We start from the raw sequence: 19459 nt of genomic DNA on the forward strand, positions 1-19459 counted from the left end.
GAGCATCTCATGGGGCCCCCTACTGACCCCGGGCCCTCAGGCAGTGCCTGAGTGCTCGAATGGTCAGTCCGCCCCTGGTCCTAGAAGTATGTGAAACTTGTATGGCAAAACTAGCCCTAAGGGCTGTTTTTTCCAATCTCCAATGCCATAAACCAGCATGTCACAACTGGTCAATATGTTTCCTTCTTGAATTAAAAAAAAAAACAAAATACATACAGTAAATATGGGTCATCATCTTCTTTTTGTCTAATTTACCATTTGCTTAGTGCTACTTAAAAAACACCAGTAAAATCAGTCTTAAAATACAGTAAAGCATGCTTGTTATACTCATTGTGGAACCTAACGGGTTGATCCTCCACATTTTGTAAAAAGGCTGTTTGATCCTGTCTTCTCGGATCCTTCCCTTCTACTGTCCCCGATCCATCTGCTGATAGTACAGAGCTCTAGGAGTCACTCTGTACATGCTAAGTTTAGTGTGTATGGCTAGAGAGTTTTTTTTTTCTTTGGGAGGGTGCATGTGATCAGCACAGGGCAAATCAGCGCTGTCCGGGGGGTCAGGGGTTGTGCAAACTCATAGGACAGTCAGAGCAGAATGGAAACTCCTCCTACAAGCTTTAACTAGTGCTTAGCTGAACACCGATAAAAGTCACAAGACTGCTCTAACTGCTGCTGAGAAAAGGTATTTAGCAGTTTTTATTTACTAAGATAATTGTGTTTCCATGTAGTGTGTACATTGGGAGACCAGATAAAGTGAATGCAGGGTCCTGGGTTTAGTAACACTTTAATTCAGTTTACATTTTCTGACTATAAATGTAGACCGAATTTATTTTTATTTATTCACATGGAATTCAAACTTTAAAGTACTTTGCATGTTTTGATGACTTGTAAATGCATTTTTTAATATTTTAAACATGTTTTCCATTTCAGGGGAAGAAAACTTGTTGGCAATATTGAAAAGAAGATGGTGGAAGTATATGTTTTTAGGCATTATTGACATAGAAGCAACATATTTAGTGGTCAAAGCACACCAATATACCACCTTCATTAGCATACAGGTAAGTTAATTGAAAATGTCAGGATTATGTTAAATATTTTAAGTCTTTTTTTTTGCAGTTTTAAATATAGCATGGTTCTCCTCTCTATTTGTCCTGGGAACTAAAAAAATGTGATAGGAATTCCAAAATTTTACAGAAATGGAAGTGGGGAGAAGTCTTCCAATGGGGACACAAAACAAAAGAATAGGACTTTGGTGCTTATCATAAAATGATTTTCTCTGAGTCCATTGAGGGACACAGCTTTAGCCAAGGGTTATACTGCCACATACAGGATAAATGGACATAGAAACTGAAGGGCAGCCCCCTTCCTAGAGCCTAGATTTGGAAAAGCTAAAAAAACACTCAGTGCTTTAATACAAAAGGGCTGCAATTTTAAAAAGTGACAGCTTATCTTGCAACACATGGGTCTACAGTGGATCTGGAAACCAGAAAACAACTATTAGAACCTTCTTGCATAACAATATCAAATCTATCTAAAAGAGAGGTAATCACTGACAGCCCACACTGCACCCAGATGATTAGAGAGAGATTTCCTTGGGGTGAACTTGAGCTGGACACAGCTTCAACCAAGCCTGCCCCCTACAGGAGAAATGGATGCAGAAACTGAAGGGTACCTAGGAAGAAGCTCTTCTACCTCACACCTGCCAGTTGTAGCAAGCAGTCCAAAATTAAAATGGTAGTATATGGGTGCTGTGTCTCTCAATAGACTCAGAGAAAAAGATTTTATGACAAGTACAGAAATCCTGTTTTCCCTATCATGCATTGAGGGACACAGCTTTATGGATATAAGCAACCGAGGGACATCAAAAAGCATTCTAAAAAGAGAGGAGAGTACGTGAAAAACAACATAGATAAACCAGATGAACAAGAATAAACCCATAACAAGGAAAAAGCAAGGGCAAATAAACAGCCACTTGTAGAACTGTTCGACTGAAACTAGCATCCACATAGACAGGTACATTGACCTTGTAAAACATAGAGAACCTGTGAACAAAAGACCAGCTTGCAGCCTTGGAGATCTGAGACACAGCAGCTTGATGAGGAAAAGCCCAAAGCAAACTCGCTGCTATAGTAGAAAAGGCTGAGAAGGAAAAAGGGACAGGTTATCTTGAAACCTATAGTGTGCTGTTACACTTGTGTTAAAATATAATGCAATGCATAGTCATGGTTAATGTTCATATTGCTGTAAATTGAGACTTTATATAGTTAATTGACCTCAGTATAGTTGGTTAATATACTGCCGTCTTGTGGTCATTTTGGTTATTGCATCTTTTTCTGTCTTCCATCTTGTGTTCCCTCCCACTCATGATGTCTTTCCTTTTCCATTTTATTCTGTCTTTATTGGGATGAATATGGCTGCTAGTCTCTAGGCCACATGTAATCTGCTCACATCTGGGAACACATTACCATATTTTGACCTGCAAATATCATCTTTTCAATCATCTGCTACATCTTGTTGTCTGCTGTATCTGCTGCATGCAATAAAGATCTGCTTGGATGAGAAAAAGGGTGTTTGGTTCAGCTATCTGATAAAGACTGTCTGTGGTGATTGTATCTTCAACATACAGACCAGGCATAGAGGTCTCAGCAAGGGATAAGTCACTAATACAACATTTGGAGTCAGAATATATAGGCCTGCACAACTGTCTGTCTAATTCACTAAAAATAGTGAATCTGAAAACCACTTTATGAACCTTTTGGAATAAAAAGCATCAAATCCGTCTATCTAAAAGAAGCAGTGACCGAGAGGTAAACACTAACACCTCTCACCACAGCTAAACCATTGGAGAGAAATTGCCTTGGAGTGAGCTGGACACAAGAAAGGTAACATAATATCCTCATAAAGATGAAAGGTGGAGACCACTTTAGGCAAAAAAATAGGACCTTGGTCTCAAAACAAATCTTTTTTTGTGTATAATAAAATGGGAGACTACTAGCTAAAGTGATGGTGACCAGAAAGACTACTTTCATGGGATAACAACATCAAGGAAATGTTGCAAATAGATTGAAACAGGGGCTTTGTAACACTGATAATACTTGATTGAAAACTCATGGTTAGAGTGGGACTGAGCAGGGGTCAGCAATACCTTGAATGAAAGTACAAATTAGTGAATTCTTTGCAAGAGTATGTATAAAAGAGCAGACAAAGCAGACACTTGACTTATGGTGGTGCTTAAGTCTAAACATTAAGGATAATCAACCTGCTTTCATCCTGTGAGAAGTAGATTTATGAGCTTTTAATGTGGTAGGGATAACTGACTCCACAATACCTCTGTCTCTTGGAACCTGGGTTATAGCAGTTATGCCATAAAATGAGAATGTGAATGAGAAACAGGGTGTTAAATTGGTCCTTTAGATTTAGGCCTCATGCCCACAGGATGTTTTAATAATGCTCCTTCCCTTGGCAGCAGCGTTTTGCCGGAAAAAACACATGATGCTTGTCAAAATGTCTAACGCTTTTACAAGTGCTTTGCGTGTTTACAGGCGTCAAGTGCTTGGGCGTTAATTAATTTCATTGACTAGAATAATAATTTATTTTGGTCATTGAAAATGAATTAACACTCAGGCTCTAAACGTGCCTTGTGTTACCACTCGTATAGGCGTGTTTAGATGCTTTTACATGCGTCAGGCTTTTTTTCTACCAAAACGCTGCTGCTCCTGGACGTACTGGCCCTGACTTTTAGTGGATGAGCATGGTCCTATATCCTGGAAACAAACCCAACCAGTTTCTTGTTGATTCAAGTTGCTACATCAACATCCAACATTCCCAATGACCATACCTTTGGGACCAAACACTGTCTGCTAAGAAAACCTAGCTACCAGTTCTCCCCCTGGGAATGTGCACTGTGGAGATCACTAGAACAAAAAACTCCACTGAGGCAAGGATAGATTCTACCTCTTCAACACACCCGGTGCCTCTGTGATGATTGATGTAAGACACATTGGTGGCACTGTCCAATTGTACCTGGACTTATAAGACAAAACTGTGCTTGAACTCTCATATGCAATGCAGGCACCATTATGGTTTGCTCCGCAATCAGCACACTTGATCCCGCACACACAGACAATCATACATAGTGTGCTAGAGACTCAGCCAAAAAAGACAACAGCAGGTATTTGAATGGCACACACAGTACAATAGAAATGGCACCGGGCAACTAAATAGACATCAGGAAATGTAATATGAGTAAATACCAAAGTAAAAATAAAAAGGGGGATTTCCTGGTATGGTAAAATACCTCAACTGGCCTGAATGTACAGATTAGGTAAAAGACAAAGTAGATACAGCAAGAAGCTAATCCAGTCCAGATAATGGGGATATAACACACATGCTCAGCCTGTATTCCTAGTATATAAGAAAACAAAATACTAACCATGTGCCTACCTGGTACTTATACCCCCTTCGTGCCCAGGCTAATTTTCAGCTTTCAGCGCTGTCGCACTTTGAATGACAATTGTGCAGTCATGCAACATTGTGCCCATATTAACATTTTATAATTGTTTTTCACACACAAATGGGTTTTTTTTTGGTGCTATTTAATTGCCACTGGGTGTTTTATTTTTTGCACTATAAACAAAAAAAGAGCAAGAAATTTGAAAAAAAAATAAAGGTTTTCTTTGTTTCTATTATAAAATTTTGCAAACAGGTAATTTTTCTCCTTCACTGATGTGCGTTGATGAGGCTACACTGATAGGCAGCACTGATGGGCACTGATAGGCAGCACTGATGGGCACTGATGAGGTGGCACGGATAAGCAGCACTGATGGGCAGGGGTAGGTGGCACTGATGAGGTTGCACTGGTAGGCATTGATGAGGAGGCTCTGATGCTGCTGCACTGATATGCAACAATGATGGTAACTGATAGGCGGGCACTGATAGGCAGTACTGATGGGCAACACTGATGGGCGGCGCTAACTGACGGCACTGACTGACAGCCCTGACTGGCAGCACTGACTGATGGTTCTGACTGGTGGCACTGCTGGGCACTGATGGGTGCAACTGCTGGGCACTGATGGGTGGCACTGATTGGTGGCACTACTGGGCACTTGTGTTAGGCACTGGTGGGAGACACTCTAGGGCACTGATCATCAAGGCACTGATGAAGTGCTGATCTCCTCTGTGACTGCTGCTGGTTATCAGCAGTACTTTCCTCAGGCTGTGACAGCGTGAGGAAAGTGCTGTCAATAATTGCCAACTGTATTTACTCTGTGATCTGCTGTGTCATGGAACACAGCTGATCATGTGGTAAAAGGCCACTGTGATTAATTTTTACCTCATCACGTGATCAACTGTGTCCGTAGGACACAGCGATCATGGAGATCACCGGGTGCACGCACCTGTGGCCGCGTCGGAGGGCGTGTTCTGGAAGGACGTCATATGACGCCCTCCCAGAACTGGGTAACTGCTCTGTAGCCATCATTCAGCTATAGTGCGGTTACCAAGTGGTTAGGAGTGTAGTAGTTCCCTCAAATACATAGGTCCCTAGGTCAGTTAGGGCAGCTTCTGTAAGAAAATGCACATACACAGTCTCATAAACAGAAAAGAGGTAACAATTCCTCACATTGCACTCATGAGTGCAAGTCTTCAGAGACAGGGATAGGATGAATACTGCCACAGCTCTGGTGCTGAAAACTCTGCAATGAATACACAGAGGAGCTGGTCTGACCTGATAGTGCTCTGCTATCTGGAACGCAGACAGCATGTCACTGCTGACCATTGCACAGAGATCACTAGTGTGTTAAATGAACTGTTAAATGCAGTGCTCATTGGCTATCTGGAGAGACTACCAACAATTTCAGTATCTGGCATGGATCTACCGATAGCTGTTCATAGTAAGAAAAAAAAAAAATCTTCCAATTTAAATGGCACATCTAGCAGAGAGGAAGGAGACCATTTTTAATACATCACAGAATACTACTTTTTTTTAATTATTTAAAAGAGTCTTTCAGTGATGATAAGAAACCCCTGCTTTGATTTCTGTGTAGCCACACACTTCACAAATTGTACAACAGTAATACAGCATGCCATTCACAGTACTTATGGGTGTGAAGATAAATCATTCAGATACAGTATTTTCATAGAATAACACTGTATGTTATGCTTGGACCACAGTTCTAGACTGTAGCGGAGTATGGATGGCGGTGTATGTTTAATCTGCAATTACTACTGCTAATGCTGAGCAAAACACAGATGCTGCCTGAAGCGCTATAAAATCTGCAGCACAGAGTCCCACGTCCCAACTAAAACTAATTACATAACATGTTGGGTGTGGGTCATATCGAGGGCTTTTTTTTCTCAGAGAACTCAATCACAACACCACCTAACACTGATAGGGTCTTAATGGAGCATTGTTAAATACCTATAGTGCATTACACATAGGGTGCAGGGTTCAGGAGTGTGCTACGCAGAGAGTGCAGAGTTCAGGAGTGTGCTGCATACAGAATGCAAAGATCAGGAGTGTGCTATGTACAGAGTGCAGAGTTCAGGAGTGTACTGCATACAGAGTGCACAGTTCAGGAGTGCACTGCATACAGACTGTACAGTTCAGGAGTATACTGCACACAGAGTGCACAGTTCAGGGGTGCACTGCGTACAGAGTGTAGAGTTCAGGAGTGTACTGCTTACAGAGTGCACAGTTCAGGAGTGCACTGCGTACAGACTGTAGAGTTCAGGAGTGCACTGCACTTCTTTTGGGGACATGGAGAGAGAGGCAAAGCTCACAGCTCTGACTTTGCACTGCTGGAGATGACTTGTAGCAGTAGAGCACAGGGCTAAGACAGGCTGTAATAGGATGCATTAGGAGATAAAAAAGAGGATGCTTGACCATAGGAGACAGGAGCCCATGTACTTACTCAGAACGGTAACTGCACTAAAGGACGCACCACTACCCTGCTCCCTCCTGGGCTGTCATATGCGGGGGGGGGGGGGGATATTGTGTGCCGCCGGAAGGGCACTGCTGTGCTGTCACTAGTAAACAGAGAAGTGGGGCTTCTCTCTTAATAAGTGACAATACCGAACAGTGGAGCGAGACCCAGCGTGGGGGTGGGGGGGCCAAGTTCCGGCTGAAAAAAAAGGTCCTGGTCATATCCCATTGGAATGCTGCTCTGCTACTATGTGCTATTCAGTATATTTCATCTAATGACTATGTAGTCATGCATATCCCTGCAGTGTGTCAACCATTCCCCCAGCTGCAAAAAAAATAAACCAAGCTAGATGGTTCATTACACATAAATAACCAGCATCGCATGTAAAAATGAGCATGAGTTTGTCATTTATACATTTTCAAACAATTAAACATTGCATACCCTGTACTGCACAATCATAGTTAAAAAAGATGCATCTAACAGATCCTACCATTGCTCCTTATGTTGTTTCTTCCTAAATACAATATTATTTAATTTATCAGTGTTCAGTACCGTTAATGCAGTCATTCCATTTTAACATTTCTTCCTTTCTCTCCTGTATGTAATATTTTATAATAGATTGAATTTATATATTTATCTAAAATGTAAGGATATATACTTGATATATAATAAGGTAATAATTTTAACTGCAGGCCCTAGTCGTATTTTGATTATTTAAAGAGACTCAGTTAGCAAAAACACTTTTGACATAATTCCCTATTTAATAATAGAATTGCTTCTCCTGAAAAGTGATTGTGAGCTATATTATGCAGGTATGTATTTTTATGCAGCAAAATCTTCAATTCCATAAAACCTATGAAAAATGGTGAAAATGACACATTTGGCCATATTTCATAGTCTGCATCTATTCCAACAGACACTGTGGGAAAATGTATTACAAATGATGGAAATGGAAACTATTTATAGAACATGACTGTGGAAGACTACACTTCTTGAAGTCAAGTTTTTACACCTCTCTTCCATTCCACAGTTTTATTGTCTAGACTTTCCATATTTTGATGGCTGGACATTGGTCACAGTGGACCTGCGCCTAGAGTGGGCAGAAATTAAACATTCCATGTATAGTTACTGACCACTGGTTGTCCACTATAACTAAAACTACATTCATCTCATATTTGTTTATTTATAAATTGTCACAATATTGTCAGCTAGGTTAAAACCCAATTCCAGCTTTTACTATCTTCACCTCTCTTGGAGCATCTCTATACCCTTTTTAAATGTGTGGATACCTACCTTTTTTCATGGCTGTTTGGTCTCCGGTTTCATGATGTCATATATCTTCTTCCACTGGAGGTGCTTGGGTTTTAAATGTTGCATAAAGCAGCACCACAACATGCTCCAGCAGGTCTAAGCAACCTGAAAACATGCCCCAGTGTGGGTCTTTGGACACCCTGGGCTCTCAGGATGTGGGTTGAATGACAATGGACATTATTCAAATTGGAAGAGGACTAGCACTGGATGCCTGGAGTTGTGACCTTTTTTGAACAGTCCCTCGAGAAGATATATATTGCAGTAAAACAATATGAAAAAAAAATGAATACTGAAGTTGAGCTTTAAGAACATAACAGAATACCAATTTTCTAGACGTCTAAGAACCAGTTTACACCAGAATGTGGAGCGGGAAAGGTGTGTTCCATGCACTTTGTGCCTTTGTGATGTGGTGTGGGTGCCACTGTAATTTTAAAGACACCCAAAATGCAGTGCATTTGCTGGCAGTGGCACCAAAACACATGGTACCTGTGCTATGCAATTTGGTGCTGCACATTTCTTAAAGGTTGAGTATGCACTACTTTCCTCGTGTATTGTTGCGTTTTCTGCCCATTCAAACGAATAGGATGCAAAATCGCATTGCACAGGAACATGCAGGAATCACATAGAAACACAGTGTGGATCGGTCCTAAAAGGTACCCAGTCTCATTTTTAGTTCAGATGTAAGATTCATATGTAAGAAAATTGTAAGAAAATGTGTTTTTTTTTCTCAGTCATCAATGTTGGCTAAAGATCGAAAAGAGAACAAACTGGTTGGATAAAAAGTGCGCAGTAATTTTTTGATAGGGTTGCATTGTGTGCGGTATAAACAACAGTATATTAACTATATTATTGCTTTTCTGCTTTTTTTGTGGAAAATGGATCTTGGTTTGTTAGAAAGCAATCAGTTTTCTGTATGTTCCTAGCAGGCATTGTGAACAATTAAAGCAAAAAAAACAAAAAAAAATGAACACACACACGTCATCACCTAAAGAAAATACTTCAAGCATTCAATATGAATAAAAAAGAAAGATTGATGTCATTATGAAAGACATAAAAGTTACATGGTACCTTATGAGTATTACCAGAGAAAAAACAGGTCTAAATTAATTATTAATAGTAAAAAGGTGCGGTCCGAGCATGTAGGCCCTTTACAAAATAATCTAGAGTGGGTGACTGGGGTCAAAGAGAACGCAAATGTATTAAATACCTTCTTCAGCTCTGTGTATACAAAGGAGCATGGGGGAGGTCTTGACCATAATGGGCATGGTAATGACACAGCTCCAGATGATCCACATTGGCTCACAATTGATATGATCCAGAAATATTTAGACAGTATAAAGGTGAATAAAGCACCTGGACTGGATGGCATACACCCATGGGTCCTTAAAGAATTGAGCTCTGTCATTTCAAAGCCATTGTTTCTAATTTTTAGGGACTCTTTAATGACTGGCATAGTACCATTGGATTGGCATAAGGCCAATGTGGTGCCATTATTTAAAAAGGGGTCAAAATCTTTACCAAGTAATTATAGACCTGTTAGTTTAACTTCTATAGTTGGGAAGATACTGGAGAGTTTAACCGCCTCCCGGCCGCCATATAAGGTAATGATGGGTGCAAGGCGGTTCTCTCGTTCTGGGAGGATGTCATATGACGTCCTCCCATTCTAACCACGCATGCGTGGCTCCAGTAGCACGCAGCGCAGCGATCGGCGGTGCGTTGTGTCCCTCGGACACAGTGGATCACTGATCAACAGAAAGAGCCAAAGATGTTGGCTCGGTCATGTGATCAGCTGTGTCCAATCTCAGCTGATCACATGTAAATAGGGAAATGCCGGTTATCTGCATTTTTCTCACGCGCTGTCACGCTGACAGCTCGAGAGGAGAGAAGAGCCGGTAATCGGCATTCCTCAGAGGGAAAATGTGCACTGATCATCAGTGCCACCTGTCAGTGTCCATCAGTGCCAGCTATCAGTGTTCATCCATGCCACCTGCCAGTGCTCATCAGTGCCACATCAATGCCACATATCAGTGCCTACCAGTGCACATCAATGCCACATATCAGTGCCCATCTGAGCTGCCTTTCAGTGTCACCTATCAGTGCCAGTCAGTGCCACCTATCAATGCCAGTCAATGTCACCTATCAGTGCTGCCAATCAGTGCTGCCTATCAGTGCCAGTCAGTGCCGCCTATCAGTGTCAGTCAGTGCGCATCATTGCTGCCTATCAGTGCCCATCAGTGATGCTTATCGGTGCCGCCTATCAGTGCCGCCTATCAGTGCCAGTCAGTGCCACCTATCAGTGCCGCCTATCAGTGCCATATATGAGTGCTGCCTTTCAGTGCCCATCAGTGATGCCTGTCAATGCCCATCAGTGCCACCTACAAGTGCCTCCTCATCAATGCAGCCTATCAGTGCCCATCACTGCAGCCTCATTAGCGCACATCAGTGAAGGAGAAAAATCACTTATTTACAAAATTGTATAACAAAAACTAAGAAAAAAACGTGTTTTTTTTTCAAAATTTTCAGTGGTTTTTGGTTTGTTTAGCAAAAAATAAAAACCCAGAGGTGATCAAATACCACCAAAATAAAGCTCTATCTGTCTAAAAAAAATGATAAAACTTTCATATGAATACAGTCTTGCATGACCGCGCAATTGTCATTCAAAGTGTGACAGCGCTGAAAGCTGAAAATTGGCCTGGGCAGGAAGGGGGTATAAGTGCCTTGTAGGCAAGTGGTTAATAAATGACCACATAGATGAGTTCTTGCTGGAAAAAAATATTTTAAGCAACAGACAGCATGGATTCATGAAAGACAGAAGTTGTCAAACAAATCTGATTTCTTTTTATGAGGAGGTGAGCAAAACCTTGGACAGAGGGGTGACGGTGGACGTGGTATACTTGGATTTTGCAAAAACATCCCCACACACGGCTAATGTGTAAAGTAAAGTCTACGAGCTTGGAAAAATCTGTAAATGGATAGAAAACTGGCTAAAAGATCGTATTCAGAGAGTAGTGGTTAATGATTCATACTCTGAATGGTCTGGGGTCATCAGTGGTGTACCCCAAGGTTCAATGTTGGGACCCTTACTTTTTATTATATTTATAGACAATATAGGGTCTGGGATTATAAATCCAATTTCAGTCTTTGCAGATCACACCAATCTGTGCAGTGAAATAACGTCCTTACAGGATGTCTTCAACTTACAAGCCGACCTCAATGCTCTGTTTAATTGGGCAACTATGTGGCAAATGAGGTTTAATGTTGATAAATGTAAGGCTCTGCACTTGGGGGCTAATAATATGCATGCATCATACATACTAGGGGGCTACAACTGGGGGAATCAATGGTGGAGAAGGATCTGGGAGTTCTGGTAGATCACAAGCTTAATAATGGCATGCAATGCCAAGCTGCGGTTTCTAAAGCGAGCAAAATCCTCTCTTGTATTAAAAGAGGTATAGACTCCAGAGAGAGATATCATATTACCCCTGTACAAATCATTAGTAAGACCTCATCTGGAATATGCAGTTCAGTTTTGGGCGCCAATTCACAAAAAGAACATTGGGGAACTGGAGAAAGTACAGAGAAGGGCAACGAAACTGATAAGAGGCATGGAGGAGCTCAGCTATGAGGAAAGATTGGAGGAACTGAATTTATTCTCTCTTGAGAAGAGGAGATTAAGGGGGGATATGATCAACATGTATACATACATCAGTGGTTTATATAGTGAACTCAGTGTAGAGCTATTCACCCTGAGGTCATCACAGAAGACAAGGGGGCACTTTTTACATCTGGAGGAAAAGAAATGTAATCTCCAGATACGGAAAGGTTTCTTCACACTGAGAGCTGTGAAAATGTGGAATAGACTCCCTCAAGAGTTGCTTCTAGCCAGCTCAGTGGATTGCTTCAAAAAAGTCCTGGATTCTTTCCTAGATACACAGAATATAACTGGATACTAACATTTATAGGTAAAGTTGATCCAGGGAATATCTGGATATCAGGAAGGAATTTGTTTCCCAGCAGGAGCACATTAGATCGTGCTTTGCTGGGTTTTTTGCCTTCCTCTGGATCAACTGTGGGTATAGGATTATAACTTTCTTTTTTTTTTATGGTTGAACTGGATGGACTTTTGTCTTTTTTCAGCCAGACTAACTATGTATGTAACTATGTAAATATAATTGTAATATACAACTGTACAGCTCATATGCAAGTACAAAAAACCGTAAGTACTGTTTTGTAAACAAATGTAATATCATATATTATCATTTTCCTTCCACTTCACAATTATGTGCCACTTTGTGTTGGTCTATCCCATAAAAAACATTTATGTTTTTGGTTGTAACATGAAAAAATGTGGAACATTTCAAGGGGTATGAATACTTTTTAAAGGCACTGTAAAGTGTTTCTAAAACCACAACTGTAATGTCAGCCTGTAGATGCAGTAAAGCATGCTTGTTATACTCACTGTGGAACCTAAGGGGTAATCCTCTGCATTGTGTAGAAAGGTTGTTTGATACTGTCTTCGCTGATCCTCCCCTTCTTTTACTGTCCCCAATCCATCTGCTGATAGTACAGAGCCCTAGCACATGCTCAGTTTGGTGTGTATTGCTAGAGAGTTTTTTATTTTATTTTTGGGAGGGTGCATGTGATCAGCACAGGGCCAATCAGCACTGTCCAGACAGAGGGTCAGGAGTCATGCAGCTTTATAAAACAGTCAGAGGAGAATGAAAACTGCTCCTACAAGCTCTAAATAGTGCTTAGCTGGACACTGATAGAAGTTACAAGACTACTATATACTGCTGATGAGAAAATGTATTTAGCAGTTTATATTTACTAAAATAGTTGCATTTCCATGTTTTGTGTACTGTGGGAGATCATATATATTGAATGCGGGGCCATGGGTTTAGTAACACTTTATAGTGTTACTAAACCCACAACAGTAAAATCAGTCTGTATATGCAGTAAAGCATGCTTGTTATACTCACTGTGGAACCTAAGGAGTTAATACTCGGCATTGTGTAAAAAGGCTGTTTGATCCTGTCTTCTCTGATTCTCCCCTTCTCCTGTCCCCAATCCATCTGCTGATAGAACAGAGCCTTGGGGCAAGTTGCACATGCTCAGTTTGGTGTGTATTGCTAGAAGGTTTTTTTTTCTTGGGAGAGTGCATGTGATCAGCACAGGGCCAATCAGCACTGTCCAGATAGAGGGTCAGGGGTTATGCAGTCTTATAGGACATTCAGAGTAGAATGAAAACTCCTCCTACAAGCTTTAACCAGTGCTCTACTGGACACTGATAGAAGTCACAAGACTGCTCTAACTGCTGATGAGGTATTTAGCAGTTTATATTTACTACAATAAATGCATTCCCATGTTCTGTGTACTGTGGGAGACCAGATATTGTGAATGCAGGGTCCTGGGTTTAGTAACACTTTAAGAAAAAATTATAATTAAGAGATACTGTACCAATCTCTAAATTGATCTAAGCAGTTCCACAAAGCTCACTTTCTGTGAGTTGCCTACAGTGCTAATAAAGACCACTGTTACTTAATGTAATAAACACTATGGGAATATACTGATTGCCATTATGATTTAATGGCTATCAAATAAAGATACATTTTCATAAACAAAATCTGAAAATGCAGATTAAAAACATATTTCTTTGCTCTTTTCTTCAAAATATATCCATATTTTCTGTACTGTGCTTCCTTAATTGGACCATGTACTAAACGGGATGTTATCCATCATTTTATGTGGGAGTACTTCTTGTTATAGCTTCATGCCAGATGCATCACAATTATAAACAGTAATGATAAAGTGCAATTTGTATTTTCATAATACATGTTTTGATAACATTACATCTACAATTTGCCATCTCCTTTTATGTTGCTCTCCAGTGATTTTATTGCACATCTTACATAGGCTGTAGTCAGAGAAAGCTGGTTAGATGGTCCATCAGAAAGATCATTTATTCCACATATTTTGCAGCAATGAAACATCATATAAGGCTGTTCCCAGTGGTGTAGCCTAGTGATATACTGAGAACAGTGATAAAAAGCACACAGATAAGGGATATGGTGCAGGTAGATTGGTTTGCTTATTTCTGATGTCAGGGAAGTCAAGCACCTAGAAACATGAAATTAAATCATATAGATACAGAAGAAGATTTTCTGGCAAATGCCTTGCAGCACTGGAGTCCTTGGTTTGAATCTCAGCCAGGACAGTATCTGCATGGTTTTCTCCCTGTGTTTGCATGGGTTTCCCCCGGGTACTCTGGTAGTCCCTCACACTCCAAAGACATGCTGGTAAGTTAATTGACTCCTGTCAAAACTGACCTTAGTATGTGTATAAAAATTATCTATGTTCATGTGTAGGAAAACAACAATAATATGGCGTTAAATAGACTAGGGTAGTAAGAAAAGATGTGGGTAACTGAAGGTTTTAGAATAAAAGTTCCATCAGCAAAGTCCTAAAAGTTCCGTCCATTTCATATATAAGGAGTCTTTGGAGTTCCACTGTAGTTCCCTTATGGAGGACTGGATATGAACGCTTAATCTATAGCAAGAAAACAAACACAGGAAGCGCCACCCTCTATGTGTAGATAAATGAATCCATGAGGGAAAAACTGATAAAGATTTCAATCACATGTATTAAAAGGATAAAAGCATGAAACATACACATGGAGAACTGCAGAGCTTGGCAGGGTCTGCGGTGTTGGACTTGAAGGCAGCCAGGGACGTTGTGAGGACAATGCTGTGAAGGCACGGTTAGTATCTATTGTTTTACATAGAGCCTGCCCTGAACCCTCTCCTCTCCTTTATATAAAGACTCCATCCAATCCTACTACATGGTTTGACAAAGGAACGGTCCTTGTTGCCTCGAAATGCGTAACTACGCCCCCGCAACTTTCACATAACCCCCTTGATGTACTCTGCATTTCTGCTTCAAGTTCTGGCTATCGGAGGCTAGTCTTGCACTGCCAGAGGAGGTTGCTACACAGTCCGGCTGTGTTTCATCAAGCTGCCCATTAATCATCACACGTAGAGGTTGTTCAACTTGTTAGTTGCATGCCTGGGATGATCATTCCATTTTCTCAAAAGAACAAAGGAAGTACCTAATGAAGCTTGTGCCATTTGCCCTTGTCAGTACCCTTGATATTCCAATGTCCAATGGATTGGCTTACATGGTCAGTAAGAGGGACTGGCCAGTCGGTAGAGCTTAGCTATGAAATCAGTGAAAGTCAGGCTCACTACCAAAGTACAATCAGATGAGAGCAGAAAAAGCTGTTTTGTCTATTGATTGTAATAACAGGAATTTTGTGTTAAGCACACACAGGCAGGACCTTTACATTAAAAGTTAAATATGTGACTAGAATTCTCACTAATGCCCATGATAAATTCTGAAGAAAATCTGGGACCCATGAATCACATGGATACTGCCATCAAAATATCAGTTAAGTTGGCCCATATTACAAGGTACACTGAGGGTTAGTATGTGTGTCTGAGTGTGTGTGTTCCATATGTCGTGCCTCCCCCCATCCCACCCGCCCTGCTCTTTTTATCCCCATCTTACCTTTCTTTCTAGGTTCTTCTCTCTTGTTTGCTGTGATTTTGGGGAATAGCTAGCACATTATTACCCATGCTGCATTTAGTATATACATGCTCTTGTCAGTTCTGAATGGCCCCTGACACTAAGAACATGGCAGTTGCCTTCTATATTCTCCCTCTCTGAGCAATTTAAGTAAGTCCATAACACTGTGATAGATTTTGTCCCATTTATTGGACTCCTTTTTTTATGAGTCCACCTATATTGTATGTTCCTACATGTATCATCTGTTATCTTTTATACATTTTTCAAAACCAATAAACATATTGAAATGAAAAAACCGTTAAATATGGACTCCAAGTTTGACATATATTTCAGGGTGGGGCCAGTGCTTTTGAGCATAACAGAACCATGGGCTGGGAGACATGTTCCCCTGTATGGCCTCTATTTGTTTTGTGCATTCACACCTCTGAGTTTTGGTTGAAATCTATTGTATGGTTTTCCTCAAAATGCTCTTTCCATTGCCATGAATGAAAATCCTTGTAGACTAGTAGAATTTTGTCCTAGTGTGGTCATATTGACATTCATTTTCGGCCACACTGATTAGAAAATTTGCAGGAGCAGAACGGAAATCTTTCCTCGAATGAACAAATTTTTAACAGTGAATATAGTTTTCTGGTTCAATACATTTTTATTAGAGTTTACATGTTTACAAAAATGAGCAATTTAAGTAAGTCCATAACACTGTGATAGATTTTGTCCCATTTATTGGACTCCTTTTTTTATGAGTCCACCTATATTGTATGTTCCTACATGTATCATCTGTTATCTTTTATACATTTTTCAAAACCAATAAACATATTGAAATGAAAAAACCGTTAAATATGGACTCCAAGTTTGACATATATTTCAGGGTGGGGCCAGTGCTTTAGAGCATAACAGAACCATGGGCTGGGAGACATGTTCCCCTGTATGGCCTCTATTTGTTTTGTGCATTCACACCTCTGAGTTTTGGTTGAAATCTATTGTATGGTTTTCCTCAAAATGCTCTTTCCATTGCCATGAATGAAAATCCTTGTAGACTAGTAGAATTTTGTCCTAGTGTGGTCATATTGACATTCATTTTCGGCCACACTGATTAGAAAATTTGCAGGAGCAGAACGGAAATCTTTCCTCGAATGAACAAATTTTTAACAGTGAATATAGTTTTCTGGTTCAATACATTTTTATTAGAGTTTACATGTTTACAAAAATGAAGCACACAATAAGATACATTGAAAACAAAACTGGATTGCAGAAATACAAAATGAGGGTCTGGGACACCCCGTTGCAGGCACCAAGAGTAGTCGGTAACATCAGAGCAGCCAAGGCTACTAGAGCAGGTAATGCCAATTGCAACAGAGGTGCAGTGAGTAGATATAGGTTCTTTAACCACTTACCCTCCAGAGGATTTACCCCCCTTCCTGAACAGGTGTTTTTTTTTTTTAGTTACGGCGCTGCTTTACTTTAGTTGACAATTGCATGGACGCTGCACCCAAATTAATTTTATGTCCCTTTTTTCCCACAAATAGAGCTTTCTTTCAGTGGTATTTGATCGCCTGTGCATTTATGTTTTTGCGCAATGAAAAAAAAAAGACCGACAATTTTCAGAAAAAAAAACTATATTTTTGACTTTTTGCTATGAAACATGTCCAGTAAAAAAAATGTAAAAATCTAATTTCATAAATTTAGGCCAAAATGTATTCTGCTACATGTCTTTGCTACAACAAAAATACCAATACATGTAAATTAATTGGTTTACGTGAAAGTTATAGTGTTTACAAATGGCAGTATATATACTGGGATTTTTTTTTTATTTTTACTAGTCATGGCGGTGATCAGTGACTTATAGCGGGACTGTGTTAGGCATTCTGACACTGGGGGGAACTGACTCGGTGTCACTGACATCCCCAGTGACACCAATACAGTGATCAGTGCTAATAAAAAGCACTGATACTGTACTAATGGCACTGGGCAGGAAGAGGTTAACATGTGGGGCGATTAAAGGGTTCACTGTGTGCTGTGAGTGTGTGCTTTACTGTAAGTACACTGCTTTTCATGGCTCTGCTATGCAAAGCCATGCATAGCAGTGTGCAGGAGCTGTTTACTTACAGTTCTCTCCCTCTGTCGGTAATGCTCCTCAATCACCGAGTGCCGGCGAGTAATCACTGGCCGGGACCCAGTGATTGACAGCTGAGGCCGCAAATAGCAGCGCGGGTAGGGTGTGTGCACGGCTCGCACGCACTCCCTACCTGGAGATGCAAAATCACGTAAATATTCGTGATTTTTTGCACCCCTGCTGCCCTGTAGTAGTTTATCTGTTATAGGGCGGTGGGAAAGCCATTAAAGGACAAGTCAAATATTACCCCTTTTTGGGGAAAGCCAGAAAAAAAAAACCCTATGGATATACCAAAGCCCTACTGCAATGATTTCAGATTAGAGCAGGCACCTGTATGGTTGCTGTCCGGCATCCTAACCTGAAAAAACTAAAAGGTCCAACTAAGAAAAAGGAGGAAAAAAAAATATGCGAAGAGGGGGAAGGGAAAGGGGTTGGTAGGGGAGGGAAAGGAGAGGGGTGGTTAGGAGAGAGGGAAGGAATAATAGAGAAGAGAACAGAAGAGTGAATATGGTTTTCATTGGGGAAAGTACTTACCCCAAAATCAAGCAAACATTTTTTGAAGTACTTTCGAACAACATTTGTCAAGTCATAAAATGTACCGATGAGATTCTTCCTATGAATGTTCATGCAGACGTTCTTTCAAAAATCTACTAGTGTAAGGCCAACTTAAGACGTGAATAATATTGTTAATTACAAAAATTGTTCCAGAAACATCCACATGAATTACATTTCCTATATCAGTAGTCTTACTTGATATCCAGGTAATGCAAAATTCTTAGGAAATGACAAAAGTGTGTAATGTATCTGTCAGTGCATTATATTTAGTGCAAAGTATATAGGTATGTGTGTCAAAAAGAGACTTTTGCATCCCTTTTACAAAAATGTTGTGTACTTTTGGAGATTAGGTTATGAATTGGGTATATAGTCTTCAAAGAAGGTTCAGTATATTACAATGCAGAGCTTTCTGGATCTAACATTATATTTTTTTAAACGGCAGGTGAATACATAATTTATAAAGGTAATGCTGGTTACAGAGGATTGTTGTATATACATATTTTTCATTAGTATGTGTATATGGAGATGTGGAACAATAATGTACATTTAAATCAGCTTTACATGAGAAGCAAAGCTGCCTATGAATATAAAAACATCTGAAATGTACGAGCTGGAGATCCTTCCAGTACAAGTGCATAAAAACAATTATAAATAGTCAGTTTAGTCAGATAGCAAGGATGGACTGAATTTGTAATATATTAGTAATATCTTGGTAATATATTGGTAGAAGAGTTAACACAGCTGGAATATGAAAATAACTTGATAACACCTTATAATTGACATGCTCTAGAGCCAGTAGTGCAAAGACAGTATTATAGCAAGAAACTGCAGGGTTAATCTCTAAAGACAATAGAATAGGGATGACTTCATAATTAAACACGTGAAACTGAACATTTAAGAGACCCAAGTAAATGCAGGGTTAAGAAAAGGAAGCATTCTAACTTTCAAATAAAACAGACTACCCTTAACCACAGTCACA

The 19459-nt window shown here is 40.1% G+C and overlaps 1 protein-coding gene across 2 annotated transcripts in view; it reads left to right on the forward strand.

Annotated features, from left to right (window-relative positions):
* SLC35F1 (solute carrier family 35 member F1) overlaps positions 1-19459 on the forward strand; it is a 427587-nt gene that overhangs the window by 306178 nt on the left and 101950 nt on the right. For both annotated transcript variants that reach the window (XM_089652171.1, XM_089652170.1), the window contains exon 3: positions 928-1055. In XM_089652171.1, the coding sequence (XP_089508297.1) occupies positions 928-1055 (128 nt within the window). The remainder of the gene's footprint in view (positions 1-927; positions 1056-19459) is intronic.

Source organism: Staurois parvus, unplaced genomic scaffold (genome assembly GCF_062004578.1).
Source record: "Staurois parvus isolate SC_StPar_1 unplaced genomic scaffold, SC_StPar_1.0 ptg000672l, whole genome shotgun sequence".
NCBI lineage: Eukaryota > Metazoa > Chordata > Amphibia > Anura > Ranidae > Staurois > Staurois parvus.